The sequence below is a fragment of the Pongo pygmaeus genome, chromosome 4 (genome assembly GCF_028885625.2).
Source record: "Pongo pygmaeus isolate AG05252 chromosome 4, NHGRI_mPonPyg2-v2.0_pri, whole genome shotgun sequence".
NCBI lineage: Eukaryota > Metazoa > Chordata > Mammalia > Primates > Hominidae > Pongo > Pongo pygmaeus.
The window spans coordinates 173,671,304-173,690,402 of NC_072377.2; the positions used below are offsets into that span (position 1 = coordinate 173,671,304).

Consider the following 19,099-nt stretch of genomic DNA (forward strand, 5'->3'; position numbering starts at 1 on the left):
CTGTGACTCATCCATTTATTTTAATGACATCCAAATATGACAGTATATTGAAAAAAGAATGCATGTTATTTATTCCATACCGGGGAAGTGGCACTATAACACTGTTTTAAAAAATCTTTAAAAATTTCCTGTTAGAACCTATCGTTGAGTTAGAAAAGCAAGCTTTGCCAAATGCCCGATTATGCCTTTACTGGTCCTGCTGGCATGTTTCACCAACTTTTCCCTAGTGTTTCCTTTGGCGCTGTTGAGCCCACACTACAAAACACGAACAAGTCCCACCAAACCACACTATGCCCTCAGCTTCCCCATCATGTGGGGACCATCTGCCTGGACATCCACTGTGGGGTAGCAGGAAGAACTTTGGCCTGGGTGGACACATGGGGTTAACTATCTGTGTGTCTTTTGTCTATGATCACTGCATTCTTCCATTTGTTCGACCTTCAGTTTTCCTGCCTACCAGTAATGCCCTACGACTCCTCCAGCTCTGGTATCTGGGATCTTGAGTCTGAGGGGCAGGTCGCTTGTTGCTATGGGCTTCTGCTCCCAGCAAAGGCAGTGGGTGACTGCTTGACCTTAGGGTTCAGTCTGGCAATAGCCTTGTCTCTGGTGAAAGGAAAGGTTAGATCACTCCTGGTCCTGGCCTTTCCTGAAGGTCACCCTGGGGCTCTTTTTCCCTTTTTTTTTTTTTCTCTGAGCTTAGGAGTTCTCCCTCTTCTTGCCCCTCCTCATCTTTTTGAAACATCAGACTCGAGTTCCTTGCTATGAGATTGAAAAGGCAAAACTGCCTTCTAACAAGGGCCTTTTGGCATGTCCATAACAGCAACAACAACAGTAATAATAACAACAGCATCTTACATTTAAGGTTTTTAGTTTACACTTTACAAAGAACTTTTAAATACATAATCTCATCGGCCATCATATGGCCCCTTGGTTGAGTCAAAGAGACCTTCTTTTCCCTTTCCTGAATCCTGCTCAGGGGGGACACAGCTTGAGCGGCCTCTTCTGCCCACGTACATTGCCACACAAACACTGAACCACACTTTTTCAGGAGCAAATTAACTGAACTCTTCCTGCCTCATGGAATGTCCTGTTTCTAGAATGTGACTACTCAAGGAGAGAGAGTTTTAATCATCATTTGTTAGAAGAACCTCATTTCAGGGAGAATAATGGTCCTTGCATTTGGCATTTCTTAAAGTCAGGGCTTCCAAACTTGAGGGAGAAGGCTCAAAATTATAATGGACAGACCTGGCCCTTTTGCTGTCTTGGTTGATGGGGGCTGGATTCAGGATTGGGCCCAGGGTGATGAGCAGAGGGAGGTCTCAGGTTCCTTGGGGAGGCAGAGGGAAAGCTGGCAGCCTGGTGACTCCTCCCAGGAAGCCAGTGACCCTGGGTGGGGCTCTTGAGATGGCAGGCTGAGTAGGCTCCGGGCTGGGTGGGGAGAGGCTAGCAGGGGCATTGGTGGTGGGATAAGGCTCAGATCCACCTGCCTAGGGGGAGAGGGGGGATGGGGCAATGGAGGTGGGGATGGGGAAATGGAGGTTGGGAAGGGTGTTGGGCAGATCCCAGGACCCTCTTCAAGAGCAGAGCTTCTAAGCTACCATAGACATTTGTGATCCATCTGGCCGGCAGTGTTTTCTAGCCACAGAGTAAGCCACAGGGAGCTCTCAAGTTCATTTTGGTTGGCAGCTCTGTCTCCTCTTTCAGGCCTTTATGCTGCCACAGCTCTCTTCCTAAACCAGAGCTTGTCTTGCTCTTCCCTTCCTCAAACAACCCTGCTGGCACCTGTGGCCAGTTTAGCATGCACAGCTCTTTGCAGTCAAAATCCTACCTTCCTACCTACCCCATTTTTCTCTGCTCCTCAGTGTGCTTCCCATACTCTTGCCACCCTAGATTTTGACTCTTCCCCAAACAAGCCAGGCCTGGCCATATCTCATTGCTTTTTAACAGGCCACTCCCAGGAAAGTTCAATTCCCTTTCTCACTCTGGCAAACTCCTATTCATCCTTAAAGACCTAGGACTAGAAATTCCCTCCTCTGGACAGCCACTTCCATTGCTTATATTGCCACTTGAGAGCTCCTTGTGTAATAAGGCAATTGTCCATTTTTATGACTGTTTTTGTCACAGGCTGTAGGATCCTCAAAGGCAGGATGTGTTTGTTTCCCATGAGAAGCAGGATGGTTTAGTGGTTGAGTGAGCAAGTTCTGGAGTCAGACAGCCTGGGCCCAGATCCTGGCTCTATGGTTTATTAGACATTTACTCTTGGGCAAGTTCTTTAACTTCTCTGTGTCTCAGTCTACTCAACTGTAAAATGAGTTAATAGTGTTTTAACTACATGGTTGTTTTGATAATTAAATGAATATATATCTATTTCACAATTAGAGTGGTATCTGATGTATAATAAAGTACTAAATAAATCTGCTATTATAATAATGTTTGAAACAGGCTGAGCATAGTGGCTCACACTTGTAATCCCAGCATTTTGGGAGACTGAGGCAGGAAGATGGCTTGAGCCTAGGAGGTTGAGGCTGCAGTGAGCTATGATTGAACCACTCTACTCCAGCCTGGGTGACAAAGCAAGACCTTGTCTCTAATGACAACAAAAAACAAAGCCATCATAAGGCACAGTACCTGGAACATAATGGAGATTTACATGCATATTTTTAGATAAATTCCTCAGCTATATCCCTTTCTCCCTTCTCTTCATCCCCTCCTTCCCTTCCTTCTTTACTTCCTCCATCTTCCTTTCTTTTCTTTCTCCCTTCATTATTCCCTGAGTCTTTGGCCCACCATTGGTCCTCACAGATCAACTAGGCTCCTCTAGGGAACCTGAGGGCTGAAAGGTCCAATGACTTCCAAACTCTTCTCCCTGAAACTCCTACAGTGGAGGCTCCTGGGGGAAGGAGGGATGGATGATAAGAGCCAGGGAGTTGGTGTGAACAGCTGAGCCCTGGAAGATATGTGGCTAACCTGATGGGGTGGAAGGGGGCAAATGGGAGTGAGGGAGGGAGAGACATGGAAAGAAACAGGGGCAGGGAAGTCTCCTTCAGGAATGGAGGCAGAAGCTGGATAGGCTGCCCTTGGTCACTTTCCCTAGATGCATAAGCCCTGGTCTCCAGAATATTTCCAGATACTGGGGAGGGAGAAGGAGGAGTGAGCAAGGCAGAACAAGAGCAGGAAAAAACATCATCTTTCCTTTTCCGGCAGGGCTGCTCTGATGGATTTAAGCCGCCTGAATCACCTGTGCTCACCCATTCTAGAGAAAGAATCTCAAGCTTTGGGTCTGGACTTCTGGTCTGGCTCCTCCACTTAACTGGTGTGTGGCTTAAGGCAAGTTCCAGAGCCTGTGAGGGCCTAAACTTCCTTCTTAGTGAACCGGGCTCTACCCCCTTATCCTTTCCAGGGAGGCAGGGGTTGCATAGATAAAATAAGGTAAAGTTTGGATATGCATTGGAAAGTGTCACAGATGGGCAAGGCGTCTCTGTCATCATGATGGTGACCTGGAGGATCAGGTGGCAGAGGCCTGTCTTACAGCAAGAGCCTCCAAGAACCTTCCAGAGTTAGACATCTAGCGCTGTGGGCAGACTTGGCTCCCAGCCTTCCGCTTCCCAGAAGGGCTGACTACCTTCTCTACTGGGATACATTCCAATGAAAAATTACCTGGAAGGAGGAGAGGGGGCCAGTGCATGGGTCCTGAGGAGACAGCATGATATTCTCTTCCCTCGCCTCCTCTAGGAAGACCCCTCTCCTGGGGAGGAGCAGGAAAAATAGCAGCTGTTTTAAAATTTGGTAAGACAGTTCCAAATGACACCTGTAGCAGACTTCAATAGTCAGTCCTCGATTGGAAGCCAGGGCCAGCCAGGAAGGAGAAGAGGGGTCCCCCAGTGGGTTCAGACCTTGAAGGGGGGTCTGGGACAGACAGGGACAGCAATATTTTCGAGTGGCAGTGAGACTGAGAAGGCCAGGGCTCAGCATCTTTTCCTGGAAGAACTGGGCATTTTGGGCACTGATATCCAGGACTCCGAAAAGCTGGGTAATTTTAGGGGAGGAAAAAAAAGGGAGTCAAAAAACAAGAAACAAAGATCTTTTCCTTCTCTCTCTTCCTCTGAGCAGCTCTTGGTCTACTGCTGACATAATACCGTTTCATAAACATGAAAACATCTTCCTCCTTCCTCAGACAGGCTATCATTCTTTATTCTTATCCTTTTGTTTTAAAGCATTTTTATTAGTCTATTTTTTTCTTAAATTTTTAAACAGCTGTTTTTAAAAACACAACAAATACACAACACAAAACTTGGTAAAAATAACTCATTATATGTATGGTACATATACGCAGATGGTGTGATATATTTATATAATAAAAGATGAAAATAGTCACTTTCCATAATAAAAATAAGTTCTATTTTTTTGTTTATGTTACAATATACTTAATATTCTCTTCTTCTTTAGCTTCCTCTCCAGCTTCATTTCCTTCATGCTGAATCACCAGGGCGTCCCACATGGCTGTCCCAACTCCATCAAGCTGGAGTCCGAGAGGTGGCAGGCAGGGGCTTAGGAACACGCAAGACAGCCGCACTCTAAGTGTCTCTCCACCTCTTCTACAAACGAGGAGCCGTCCATGCACTGGAAGACGTATTTCCGCCGCTTGCTGCGGGTGGGCTGGCAGCACTGGGGCCCACAGCCCCCACGACATTCCATGATGGGCACTTTGGAGGCTGTGGCACATGATGCATAACCTTTCTGGCGGCGGATCACCTCTCGGACTACTTGTCCCAGGCATGGATTCTCTGCAGAGGGCATAAAAGTCAGGGCATTGGTGGTCTAGGTGGCCAGCAGGACCATGAGCGGTTCCCAGGTAGGCTGCTTTGAAATACTTGTGCTCTGAAGACCGTAAGAATTTATTCACTCATCCATCTGCCCACCCTCCCCTCTGTCCACCTGTCTATTTTACAAACAGGTGTGTTTCCTGTACCAGGCTCTCTGACAGGCTTACATCTAAGCCCTGAGGATATAATGAAGACAAAAGCAGGCTTGGTCTCTTCCTTCAAGAAACCTAAAGTCAAAACTAAAACTAGATGACACAAACTGGTAGACTGTGGGCCAAATCCTGACCCCAGACCAATTTTGATTGCCCTACATATGCCTAAAAATTAAATGCCAACATTCAAAAAGCAGGAGATTTCACCTGAAAATTTGGATTTCTGCCTTCCGTGAAAACAAGGAGGTCTGGCAGAGCTGAGCCTGCAACCCTGCACTGCAGTGATGGCTGAAGCTGAGTGCTTTAGATGGGGCAGGCAATCCCGAGTTTGCCCCAGTCACCACCACTCCCAGTAGTCTGTCTCTCTTGGCCTAGAGTCTAGATACTACTTAAGTGAATATATTTAATAAAGAAACTGAGGTAGATGCTATAAAGAAAGGGAAGATGTTCATACAAGAACATACAGTATATGTTTTTGTATGCTATAAGACATTTGTATTCAAAAGGCATTTGACCTGGCCCAGGGGCCAGGGAGGCTTCTCTGGGAAATGAGCCTGAGTTGATATCTGAATAAGAAGCAGGTGTTAATGAGGCTTTGGGATGAGCTTTTCCATAAGGCCTAGAAATAACTGCAGGGTGGGAAAGGGCACCCCTGTATCTGCTTAAACACTCTGGACCCTGACCCAGCTGTTCATTTCCACCCCTCTGCTGTCCTCACTACAGTGGGAGAATGTCTGCAGCAAGGCACTTGAGGAAGGGAGCCATGACCCTTGACAAGCAAGTCGCAGTTTCCGTGTCTGAAAAATGGTAAGACATTTATCCGTCCTTCCAGCAACTCCCATGCTGTTACAGGCACCAGAGGAGATTTTGAAGGAGAAAGGGCTTTATGCATTTTAAAGCTTCAGGTGTTGTTAAAAGGATTAGAAAGAGGTTAATGACAATGTGTGCATGTGCACGTGTATAACATGGGGAGAGAGGGGGAGTGCAGATGGGGCAACATGCTAATGACTAGGGTGAAGGGATTAAGCTGTTTATACTGTCCTGACAGTTTTTCTGTAAGTCTGAAATTATTTCAGAATAAGTTATTTAATAACATTTTAAAAATGAGTTTTGGTTAAGAATAGTATTTCGTGTAGGTATAAAATGTGGAAAAGTCCTCAAGGGACAGGGTGGACTGCCTGGGATCCTGGTGGCAGGGAGCAAGACTTCTCAGTGTCCATGCAGGAGAAAGACCCCCCCCTCCAAGGTAAGACAACCATTTTAATATTAATATAATTTCCTTTGTTGCGCTCACCTCAAAATTACATGATAAAGGGGCCACTAACTGAGATAAGTAATTTGATGGTTCTGACTAGGTCAGACCAAAGAACTGGCTTCTGCTGACCCAGTAAGGGCAGGAGAGTTGGATGGAGGCCGTGGAGCAATGCCATCAGCTTGGATACATATGCGAATCATTGCAAAATGCATGTTCTGACTCGAAAGGGCTGGGGTGGGGCCTGGGAGCCCCAGGTGACTCCCAGGTGATGTCAGTGGTGCTGGTCAATATCAGGGGGCCACTCTGAGTGGCTAGGGTTTCATTAGTTTTGAAGGCACGGCATCTCAAGGGCCAACAGCTGGAAAAGAGGAGAAAAGAACCATCCAGACTGCTCATGTGTTCTCCCTGCAGAGGTCCACTGAGGACCATTTTCTACACTTGTTTCATCTTTAAAAAGTCCATGCTTAACTTTGGCAGTATGAGTTATCTGCACTTTTGTTTTTTCTTGGAGACAGGGTCTGTCTCTGTCACCTGGGCTGGAGTGCAGTGGTGCATTGATTGCAGCTTCAAACTCCTGAGCTCATGCAATCCTTGCACCTCGGCCTCCCAAAATGCTAGGATTCCAGGTGTGAGCCACCACTCCTGGCCCTATCTAGATGAGGAAGTGAACCACAAGTATGCTGCTCAACGTCATGCAGATTTGAGACAGGGTCTCACTCTGTCACCCAGGTTGGTCTTGGCTGACTGTAACCTCCGCCTCCTGGGTTCAAATGATTCTCTTGCCTCAGCCTCCAGCATAGCTGGGATTACAGGCAACCGCCATGATGCCCAGCTAATTTTTGTATTTTTAGTAGAGACAGGGTTTCACCATGTTGGCCAGGCTGGTCAAAGTCATGCAGATTCTAAATGACAGCTTGGCCTTCATCGTGACAATGTTGCTTCCGACTTTACATCTCACGTACTCCTCCCAACAACCCTATGAAGAAGCACAGTAGCTAGCCTTCAAGATTGCCCCCAGTGACTACCACCTTCTGGTATTGATGCCCTTTATGTGGTCCCCTCCCTCACTGAATGTACCTGACCGATGTAACCAATGCAGTGTGGTGGAAATGATGGCATGAGTGACTTCCAATTGTAGGTCATATAAGACATGTGGCTTGCTCTCTTCTGGACTGTTCACTCTGGGACATGCCAGCTGCCCTGGCGTGAGGACCCTCAAAGAGCCTGTGTAGTGACTCATGCAGGGCAGAACTGGGACCTCCCACCAACATCCAGCACCATGGGAGTGCAGCACATTGGAAGCATATCCTGCTGCCTCGTGTTAGTCTACAGAGAACTGCAGCCCTGGCTGTGTAGAATGCAACCCCGAGAGATCCCAGCTAGGCTCTTTCTGAATTCCCAACCCACAGGAACAATGTGGGCTAAAAAAAATGTTTTTTATGTTTTTGAGCTGCTATGGTTTGGGGCTAACTTGTTATGCAGCACTAGATAACTGATACAGGAAGGTGTAGTATTGCCTCCGTTTTCAAGTTGAGGGAATTGAGGCTCAGAAAGTGACTGAACCAAGGTCATGCAGCCTTTAAGTGGCATAGCCAGAACTGGAACTGAGGTGATCTGGATGTGAAGTCTAACTCTGACCCCCACTTCCTCCCTCCCACAGGTACAGTAGACCCACCTTGTTGGCAGTGCTCGCCGCTAAAGCCGGGCTGGCACAGGCAGTAGGGCTCCCCTTGGTCTGAGATGTGGCACTGCCCATGGTGACACTTGAAGGCTGAGCAGGCATTGGCAGAATCATTCTTGTTGTCACACAAGGCCCCTCCATAGCCCTCAGCACACTTGCACATGTATGAGGTCCCAGTTGCCACACATTTTCCATGGTTGCAGCTAGAGGCAGAGAGGAGGATGAGAAGGGAACTGGATCAGAGTTGGTGCTGCTGAGGACTCCCTCTGTCCACCCAGCCGGGGACCAGGGGACCCAGAGCTGAGTACAGTCCAATAGCTTTCTCCATTTCCTAGGCTGAGCATCTCTTTTCTTAACCACCTTGGTTCCCCTGGCCAACCAGCCAGAAGCCTGCGAGTGTCACCCAGTGTCCACTGTGAGCTGTGACCACAGCAGAGGCTGGCTTGCTGATTTACACACACAACTCATACAGCCAAGTAGCAAACAACTGCTTGAAAGAATCTAGCCATTCTCTAAACATTTTAATTGCTTTACCATCTTAAATAAGAATTACTACCACCCCACTACTACCAGCAGGTACCACTGGCTATGTACCAGGAATTGTGTTAAGTGCTTTACACCCAGTATTGCTCTGAATTTTCATCATAACCTCTTGTCTGATGCTCCCATGCAGTACATTTCACCCGTGGAAAAAAATGAAGGTAAAGCCTATATTCTGAATCATGATGCATCACTGCCCCTATTGAGATGACATGCAGAGCCAGGATCCATATTATAGAGTCAAACACACACACACACACACACATGCACAAGAGCAACACAAGAAGCTCAAACCCTTTATAGCTGTCCCTTATTCCTGATCCAAAAAATCATTTCCTGACTGGTTTAGCCAACCACATTTCCAGTGTTGGCTCTGGTGTTAGTTTTGGCTGATTCAGGTTTCTTAACACTGACAGTACTGGATCTCCTATATTTAGCAAGAGGCCTGGCACGTAGTAGGACCTCAGTAAATCTTTGTTGAATGAGTAGTTGCTTGAACTATTAAATGTGTTTTGATGTGTGGTTATATACACCTGGTGTATATATACACCAGCTGCACAGGCTGAGTCTGCCCACGTGGGTGCCTTTTTCTAATTCCCACGGAGACAGTGGGGGCTCACTGTGGCTCTGGACAGGTTCTAAAGGCCACCTGGCAGAGATGAGTGTTTTGAGCAGGGCCCTCTTATGCTGATCCCTCCAAGCAGGTCTGGCTGCTCAGATGTGTAAGCTCAGCCTCTTGACCTCTTAAGCAGTTACACTTACACAGATCCTATCTGCGGTCTGACTGCAACTCATCCAGCCTCCAGTAGTGCCTATTTCTCAGGTGGGGTAGGGACTGAGGCCATTCTGGGAGCCCGAGCACACAGCCAGGGCTCCTGGGACACTGACCTGTGGCCGAGGCAGGGGTCCCAGACCTCCTGGTCACATAGTGGGCCGGTCCAGCCCGGGTGGCACTCGCACACCACGCTGTCCTTCTCCACGGAGCGGCACAGGCCGTGCTTGCACACGGTGCAGGACTTGCAGCCTGGTGACACCCCCAGGGACTGTGGTGGGAGGGCCTTGAAGTCCTGCAGCTCGTTGTTGATGCGCACCTCGTGGATGCATCCGTGGAAGCCGCCTAGAGGCCTGTCCGTGCCCTGGCGCAAGGCGGAGAGTCCGGTGGAGGTGGGGATGCCTGTGGGAGGGGAGCCAGGACAGTGGCCTGAAGACCCTCCCCTGCCACCCTGCTGTCCTCAGAGAGAAAAAGCACTTTTCACACATTCATGGCTAGAACTCTGGGCCTCTGCTGTTCAAATGAGGTTAACGGGCCAAAACCTCGGACCTTGTCCATACAGGGACGTGCATCCTTGGTCCTGCACTGGGACTCCTTAAAAAAACGTGAATTTGTCTAACATGTAATATTAGAAAATTTCCCATAAAAATTTGTATCTTGGACTTCCCTAGAAAAAATGAGATGATCTGGTCACCCATTGCACTATGACCCCACTGGCTGAACTGAGGAGACCATTCCCCCCAATAGGTAAGTGCACCAAATAACCTGCTGTCCCCACCAGGCTCCTCAGCCCTTTGATCCAGGCCTCACAAGAGAACCCAGGGCAGGCGAGCTACAGCTGAGGAGATAAGGTTTTGGGGAGCTGCTTGATCAACGAAACTTTGGGATTCAGGGTTTTTAGACCAGTTTGCTGCCTTATGTGCTGGGTACCCCTCTTCTCAGGATCTTCAAGAGACTGTTAGTATAGACCTAATTGGCTTTTCAATAATTTGTATTTTCGCTCCCCTTGTACACCATTCCCTGCCCACCTTCTACAGTTGAGAGCCTGGGACCAGCCTGGGAGCAGGGCACCCAGTTCCATTCTGGCTGCACCTGGAGCAGGTGGGGCACAGGGCACGGTCCTCCTTCAGGGATAAGTGGTGTCCCTTCTGGGGCTGCCCTCGGCACAGAGCTTTCCCTGGCCTCCCTGCATCTGAACCACCCATTAACGACACCCTCTTCTGGGCCCGTGCTAGTCTCTGCGGGTGGACTCAGGTAAAGTCTTGGGAATCTTAGGATTGAACGAGCAGTTTTGGTAGCTTTTTTTACACTTAACACTTTGAGAACTATCAGTGCAGGGGCTGCATTTCAGGCCCGGAGTCTGCCTAACTGATGGCTACTTTTTTGTGTTTTGTTGTTGTTGTTGTTTTAAAGACAAGGTCTCACTCTGTCACCCAGGTTGGAGGGCAGTGACACAATCATGGCTCACTGCAGCCCCAACCTCCCAGGCTCAAGCGATCCCTCTGCCTCACCCTCCCAAGTACCTGGGACTACAGGTGCTCACTACTGTGCCCAGCTAATTTAAATATTTTGTAGAGATGAGGTCTCACTGTGTTGCCTAGGCTGGTCTCCAACTCCTGGGCTCAAGCAATCCTCCCACCTCAGCCTCCCAAAGTGTTGGGATTACAGGTGTGAGCCACTGCACCTGGCCTACTTCCATTTTTGGCCTTTGATTTTAATCTCAAATTCTTCTACATTCATTAATTGAACCTCCCAGGGTTTGAGGAGGTGGCAGAGCAGAGGGAATATGATCTGAGGCCGGCAGACTTCAGCAGAGCCTAGACCCTGCTTCCATCTCCTGCCTCCCCCTTCTCGCCCTTCCCCGTCACAACGTGTAGTTTCCAGGAGTCCTGTTCTTTCCCTTCCAAGCACCTGTCCCAAATTCTCTTTTCTCCATGGCCTGGCTAGTGCTTATTCACCTTTTAGAGATCAGCTTCATTGTCCCTTCCTCCAGGAAGCCTTCCCTGATTGGCTTTGGCAGTGGCCTGGGTTTCTGTACTGGAGCACAGAGGGCCAGAGGGAGGTAGAGGTGGTAGGGAAAGAGAGGGCATTACCTCCAAGGTAGAGGGGGCTGTTGATGCCCACTGCTGGCTGCTTCTGGAGCTTCCCCAGGCTCTTTGGAGTTCCTTTGTCCACTACCAGGTTCAGGGTCTGGTTTAGCGTCACCAGCTCCACACTGTGAAACTGCCCATCATTCACTGTCTCCACGCTGGCCAGCAGAGAAGGGGAGAAAGCCGGAGAGTTAACTAAGTGCCTTCCATGGCTGGGCCCTGGGCTGTGGACTTGACCTGCATTGCTTACATTTTGTTTTACTTTTTATTTGGAAATAACTTTAAACTTACATAAGTTGCAAAAATAAAAACAGTACAGAAGATGCTTATTACCCACTTTCTCCCATTACTCCAATGTGCTTATGGATTTCTCTCTGCATTGTATATACACACACACACACATTTCTGAACCATTTAAAGGTAAGTTACATACATTACAGCCCTTTATCCTTAGATACCTCAGTGTGCATTTCCTAAGGACAGAGATATTCTCTTATATAAGCACAGTGCAGTTGCCAACTTTGGTGAATTTAACATGGATACCACACTGTTATCTAGTCTATTATCTGTATTCCAACTCTGCATTGGACCCAATACTGTCCTTTACAGCATTTATTTCCTTCCAGTCCAAGATTTAGTCTAGGGTCAGGTATTGCATTTGGCTATCATTATTTGTATTCTTTTCTATTATTTCATAGAGTTAAGCAAACTCCATTCCCAGACCACCTTCTCAATTCCTGCTCTATCTGCATGCTGCCTGGACCACTATTTACTCAACACGCTTGTTCTTTTCAATTGCCCAATTTCCCCCTTAAATATCAGTAAGGATAAAGGTTAGCATTGTTCTAAAAAATAGTTTTGATGTGATTTTTATATTTTTTTCTAGTGCATATAAAACAAACTCTCTCACAGTTAAAATTTCAATAGTTTGCTATTGTCCCCCCTAAGGTCACCTCATGTACCACCAGTGGTATGCATGCCACGTTTGGGGAAAGAGTGCCTTATAATACTCATGCTAGGTAAGTTTGTTATCTCCACTACAGAAATGAGGAAACGGTAGCTCAGGGAGGCTAAGGAATTTATCTAAGGCACCCCAGTTGGTAAGTCATAGAGCAAGGATTTGAACTGAGGTCCAGGTCAAATGTCCCTAATCTGAAAAGCTCCAAAAGCCCACAGTTTTTGAGTACCCACATGATGCTTGAAGGAAATGCTCATTAGAAGATTTTGGATTTCAGATTTTCGGATCAGAGATGCTGAACCAGCATGATGCAAGTATTCAACACTTTGGGTCCCAAACGTTTTGGTTATGGGATAGTCTTTTTTTTTTTTTTTTTTTTGAGATGGAGTCTCACTCTGTTGCCCAGGCTGGAGTGCAGTGGCGTGATCTTGGCTCACTGCAACCTCTGCCTCCTGGGTTCAAGCAATTCTCCTGCCTCGGCCTCCTAAGTAGCTGGGATTACAGGCTCATGCTACCATACACAGCTAATTTTATGTTTTTAGTAGAGATGGGGTTTTCACCATGTTGGCCAGGCTGGTCTTGAACTCCTGACCTCAAGTGATCCACTTGTCTCGGCCTCCCAAACTGCTGGGATTACAGGCATGAACCACTGTGCCCGGCTGGTTATGGGATATTCAGTCTGCACATCCCACTTGCTCATGCTGTCTCTAACAGGGCCAACAGCCACTCACCGAGGGCCCAGATGAGCCAGACATGGTGTTAAGTGGTTCGCTTATTTGAAACTTACAATAATTCTATGAAGTGGGTGCCAGGTATCCTATTTCACAGATGAAGACACCGAGGCCCAGAGAGGTTAAGTGATTTACCTGAGGTCACCCAGCTAGTACAGGCAAGAGACAGAATTTGTAGGCAACACTTTTGACTCCCAAATTGTGCTGTTTCTAGTGCTCCACCCTCGGCAGGGGCTGGGAGGGAACAGTGGTAGGAGATGATGGGAGTTGGGGAATGTGACACCTCTTCCTTCCCTGAAGCTCTCTGAGGAGTAGACTGAGCTCTGTCTTATCTATTCAGGTATCAGGGATACATATGGAGGCTCCCTCTCTCCTTGAATTCTCCCTGATAAATCCCTGTTGGCTCCAACAAGAGGATCCCAGCAGGGGGTGACACTGATTAAGCAGGCAGGGACTATTTCAGTGACTGACTCAGATTTAGAAATCTCAGCAGCCAAAAACGCAAGAAAAATGCTTGGGAGAAGACAGGCTAAATTGGGGTATAGTGAAGAAAACAGAGTCCATTCTAGCCCCTTACTGCTGGATGGAACCATAACCAACCATAGGAATAGAACATCCCGGTCTCAGTTTCCTCATCTGTAAAAGGGGGATAATAACCTCACAGAACTATTGTGATGTTCAAATAAAATGAGAGGGTACATGAAAGTGCTTTGTAACCAGGCATGCTGGCATGTGCCTGTATCACTAGTTACTTGACAAGCTGGGAGGTTGAGGCAGGAGGACCACTTGAGCCCAGGTGTTCGAGTTCAGCCTGGGAAACATAGCACGACCCCTATTTCTTAAAAAAAAAACAAACAAAAAAGTGCTTTGTCAATTACTGGGAAAATGTGAGCAGTTATTTTAGTGTTAGAAGACTAACAAGTACCATTGCCTGCAAAGCTAGTGATCTCTGCTCTAGTGCTGATCCCTGGGAGAAAGTGATGGCAGAGGACACGCAGGAGCCCAGGACCCACTCAAATCCACTGGGAAATCTCTCCTCCCACTCATTCATCCAACTATCCACCCATCCATTCAACCATCCATATTTCCTTCCCATCTATTCTACCTATTCATCCATCCACCCTCCTCTCCATCCATCTACCTATCCATCTCTTCACCCACCCACCTACTTATCTACCCTCTTCATCCATTCATCCTATCACATCCATCCATCCTTCATCTACCCACCCACCCTCCTCTGCATCCATCCACCTATCCATCTCTCTACCTACCCACCTACTTATTTATCTACTCTCTTCCATCCATCCATCCATCCATCCTTCATCTACCCTTCATCTGCCCACCCACCAAGTGTCTGCTATGGGCCACCTTGTCCTGGGTGCTGTGGATCAGTGACAAACAGGGAAGATAGGGTAACTGCACTCACAAAGCTTCCATTCCACTTTCCTTAGCCTTTCCTGTAAATTAAATGACAACTTATCAATGTAAGGTCTAGCCAAGAGATAGGGTAGTGGGAGGTGGAGTGGTGGGTAAAAGAGTCCACTGAGGAATCTGGTTTTGTGATGGGGAGCCAAAAAGCCCTATGAAGGTAGAGCTGTTTCTATTTCAGAAGCCTCCAGCTGCTCCAAGTTGCAAGCTGAGGGCAAGGCAGAGGCCTCTGATCCTACAGATGGGCTGGTAAAAGCAGGAAGGGGAGGGAGGGCCCCGTGCAGAGACCATAAACTTGTGACCTTGAGCCCTCACACAGTTTTCTAACCAGACATGCAAAAATACGCAGGTATATCCCACAGCGTCCTAGAAATGGATGCTGTTTGGATGCAAATGAGCTCACCACCCTGGAGGTGTGTCAACAGATGCTGGGCAGCCACCTGTCAGAAAGGGAGCTGTCAAGAGACTGCAGCTCAGGCACTTGCTTCCAACTTACGATTCAGGGAGTCAGGGCAGCTGTTTTCCCATCACACACACACACACACACACACACACGCACGCACACACACACACACCCACCCACCCACCCACCCACCTACTCCTGCCTGGCAGCTGGCTCCAGGCCCAACTCCTTCTCCCCTTCCTTCCATCCCAGGCGCTGGTGAATAGCCTCCAGGGGTACCCAGCCTGGAGACAGTGGTCTGGCAGAAGCCATAGATCAGAGAGGGCTGTGTGGTCACTGGCTCTTGCCCTAGACAAAGTGCTGGGTTCTGCAGTGCCCCAGTGCTGGGCTTCCTGGAGGGCCTCATCTGATGCCCACATGGGAGAATCCTAGGTAGGCTCGAGGTATAGCCTTCAGCCAGGTCATGCTTTGTGGAGAGAGATCTGGGATCACACTAGGCCCGCCAGCTGAGGGACCCTGGGCAAGTCATATCACTTCTGTAAGCCCCTGTTTCTGCTTCTATTCAATGAGTTTTATACTCATTTTACAACATTGGCTTTTTGGTTGTTTTTAGTAAGAGACAGGGTCTTGCTCTGTTGCCCAGGATGGAATGTAGTGGTGCAATCATTGCTCACTGCAGCCTTGAACTCCTGGGCTCAAGCCATCCTCCCACCTTGGCCTCCCAAAGTGCTGGGGTTACAGGTCACTGCACCCAGCCTACACTATTTTTTGTTTTGTTTTTGTTTTTTGAGATGGAGTCTTGCTCTGTCGCCCAGGCTGGAGTACATTGGCATGATCTCAGCTCATTGCAACCTCCACCTCCCTGATTCAAGCAATTCTCCTGCCTCAGCCTCCCACGTAGCTGGGATTACCAGCACCCACCACCATCCCCGGCTAATTTTTGTATTTTTAGTAGAGACGGGGTTTTGCCATGTTGGCCAGGCTGTTCTTGAACTCCTGACCTCAAGTGATCCTCTTCCCTTGACCTCCCAAAGTGTTGGGATTATAGGCATGAGCCAGCGTGCCTGGCCCTATACTGGTTTTAATGGGCAATACGTGGCCTGTGACACCTAGCAAGTGCTCAGTGAAAGGTGGAAATGATGACTCCTTGACCTTATTCTGGGCTTGCTGGAGCTGGGTGTGGCAGCAACTGGGGTGGGGGCGTAGGTTAGTGGGCCCTGGAAGAGCCTGCCTATGGATTTGGCAAACTTACAGCCACCCAGGGCTTTGAGTGGCTTTGAGCCACTCAGGGCTCTGTATACTCCCATTGGCTCATTCCCATTTCTGAGGAGGGGACTCTTGTGAGTCCCATTTTAGGGAAGGAAGCTAAGTAACCTGATAGGGGCCGTGCTGGAACTCAGGTTCAAAGTCAGGATTGCTTCCAAATCCAAATCTCCCATAATGTTATCTATGCCAGTAGGTGCTCATGGGTTAACAGGTCGCCTTTTCCTGGCAACTTTTAACCAGGTCTCCTGGATATAATGGCTGAAGCCAGTGTTTTTCAAACTGTGGATCCCTGGAGGTTCAGGGTAGGCAGTGCTAAAGGCTCTGGCTTTTTACCAGCATCCCTAAGTCAGGATGCCTCCATTTCTATTTGCCTTAAAACAAAACAAAACAAGAAAAAACAAAACAAACAAAAAAAACATGGCCGGGCACGGTGGCTCACACCTGTGATCCTAGCACTTTGGGATTACATCCTTGAATTCTCCCTGACAAATTCCTGTTGGGGATTTGGGAGGCCAAGGCGGGTGGATCACAAGGTCAGGAGTTCGAGACCAGCCTGGCCAACATAGTGAAACCCCGTCTCTACTAAAAATACAAAAAATTAGCCAGGCGTGGTGGCAGGTGCCTGTAGTCCCAGCTACTCAGGAGGCTGAGGCAGGAGAATCACCTGAACCCAGGAGGTGGAGGTTGCAGTGAGCCGAGATCGCACCACTGCACTCCAGCCCGGGTGACAGAGCGAGACTCTGTTTCAAAAAAAAAAAAAAAAAAAAAAAAATCATTATTAAATCTTAGCCTTTGAAACAAAATAATGGGAAAATGGCTCTACTGTGACAAAAGTAGAGGAAAAAAAGGAAAAAACAGTAACAACCTAAGGTTCACACTAAAAGAAATGATGATATAGTGGTCCCAAGCCCCAGTAATTAGTCTCCTGGAGAGATATTTAAGGATTTCAGGGGAGAGAAAGGGGCTCTGAGGGTCCTCCTCAGTATCTGCTGGGCCAGACTGAACTGGTGCCAAGTGGGAGGTGGAGAGCTCTGGAGCTGTCAGGGTGGGGCTGGACGCATCCTGCCTGGAACTGGCATAACCACAGGCATTGGCCAGAGTGGCCTATGGCCTTTTTGCCTTTGCTTTTATTTATTTTTTTTGAGATCAGGTCTTGCTCTCTCACCCAGGCTGCAGTGCAGTGGTGCAATCACAGCTCACTGCAGCCTTGACCTCCAGGGTTCAAGTGATCCTCCTGCCTCAGCCTCTTAAGTAGCTAGGACCATACGTGTGCACTACTATGCTTGGGTAATTTTTTATTTTTTGCATAGATGGAGTCTCAATATGTTGCCCAGGATACTCTCAAACTCCTGGGCTCACGCAGTCCTCCTGCCTTGGCTTCCAAGAATGCTGGGGTTACAGGTGGGAGCCACCATGCCCGGCTTTCTTTTGCTCTTAGTAATAATGGTGGATGCTTGTTAATCCCTTAGTAGAGGCCAGGCATTGTGCTACCCTATGCTAACCAGTTAACTTGCATTCTCTTATTTAACCCTAACAACTCCCAAGAAGGAGGCACACTTTTTCCTCCATTTTTCAAATAAAAGACTTAAGGCTCAGAGACTTTAGGTGCTCAGCCTGAAGTCTTAAGGGACTTGAGGGAGGAAGGGTTTGTTATTCCTCTAGGTGCTGGTTGCTCTAACCTGAATGCTGAGTCGTGACCACTAGGTGGCAATAGAGCCTCACAGTAACAAAAAGTTCCTGGGATTTCGGGTAGGCAGCAAGCGGAGACCTCAGGCCCCACTGCAGCAACCCCCTACTCCTGTAGCACAGCCCACACTCTCTCGGCTCTGTCCTTCATGTCCTGGAGCCAGCACGGTGGGAGAGCTGGTTTGGGTGGAAACCTGACCCAGATTTAAATCCTAGCTCTGCCACTTACTGGGCTTCTAACATGAGGCTTCTCATCCCTAAAACAGGAGTGAGGATCCAATGAGACAAAGACCTTGGCAGTGGATAGGATTGTAGAAATCAAGACTCAGAGAGCATGCACTGCATTGCATTCAAAGAGCACACCCATGCGGTGTTTTAAAATGGCCAACATTCAAAAACTTAGATATCTCACATAGAAACCCCGGTGGTCCCGCTTCTCTTGATAATCTGTATTCCCGCATGGCAGTATCTGCTGGAGCTGAGGTCAGCCACTCCTTTGGATGGGGCTCCACCCTCTAGGCTACTGTAGCCCCCACCACTCCCTAAGGTGACTCCAGCCCATTTTCCCCATGTCTGTTACCTATGTGGCCATTTGGCCTTGCTGGCATGTGAGTCTGGCCTTCTCACAAGTCTCAGTGCCAAGGAACAGTGAAGTCTGTCCCCATTCTGGGGCAAGGAGGGGCTCAGGTGGGCTTTTCTGTGTATTTGCCCTGGGGCCTGGAATAGAATGTTCATGTGCCCTCATCACCATTTGTGTTATGGCTGTGCAGATGAACAACATCAGGCATGGACAGAATGGAGACCAGGGTCCCTGCTGGGAACCCAGGCTGACATCCTCACTCTGAAGCTGCTCAATGGGCCTTAGTGAGCCAAAAGCTGGTGGCTGCCAACTCCCTCAGTTAGAATAGCTTTGGTTGGGCTCCCTGGCTCTGGCCCTGAGGCCAAGGTGGCCTTCCTGGGTGGCTAGAGGTTATTGTACTGATGCTGAGGAGGAGATCTCATTTTTTGTGGCTGGACTGGCCTCCTGGCCCCCTCAGCTGCTGGTCAGCTCAGGCTGTGCCCTCTATTAACCCCAGCCCTCCCATGTGGCTTCCATGCAGGCTGATGCGGCCTCCTCCTCCCCAGGGCTTCCTCGATGCTCAGCCTGAGAAAATGATTCTGAGGCACAGGTCATGTCTCAGCTCAAACACCACCTCCTCCTCCAAGGTCCTCCAAGCAAAAATATTTGCTCCTGGTGGGCACAGTGGCTCACACCTGTAATCCCAGCACTTTGCGAGGCCAAGGTGGGCAGAATGCTTCAGCCCAGGAGTTCAA

General features: G+C 48.5%; 1 protein-coding gene and 1 long non-coding RNA gene across 2 annotated transcripts in view; one reads left to right on the forward strand and one right to left on the reverse strand.

Annotated features, from left to right (window-relative positions):
- Positions 1–4,201: 4,201 nt before the first annotated feature.
- SLIT3 (slit guidance ligand 3) overlaps positions 4,202–19,099 on the reverse strand; it is a 636,449-nt gene continuing 621,551 nt past the window's right edge. The window contains exons 33-36 of the mRNA XM_054486980.2: positions 11,317–11,471; positions 9,340–9,625; positions 7,906–8,114; positions 4,202–4,784 (exon numbers count right to left, since the gene is read on the reverse strand). Coding sequence (XP_054342955.1) covers positions 4,549–4,784; positions 7,906–8,114; positions 9,340–9,625; positions 11,317–11,471 — 886 coding nt within the window. The 3' untranslated portion in view covers positions 4,202–4,548. The remainder of the gene's footprint in view (positions 4,785–7,905; positions 8,115–9,339; positions 9,626–11,316; positions 11,472–19,099) is intronic.
- LOC134739621 (uncharacterized) lies at positions 5,698–18,906 on the forward strand. The gene is made up of 4 exons (XR_010126462.1): positions 5,698–5,782; positions 6,112–6,221; positions 9,895–9,970; positions 18,886–18,906. It is a non-coding gene; the product is annotated as an uncharacterized LOC134739621 (long non-coding RNA).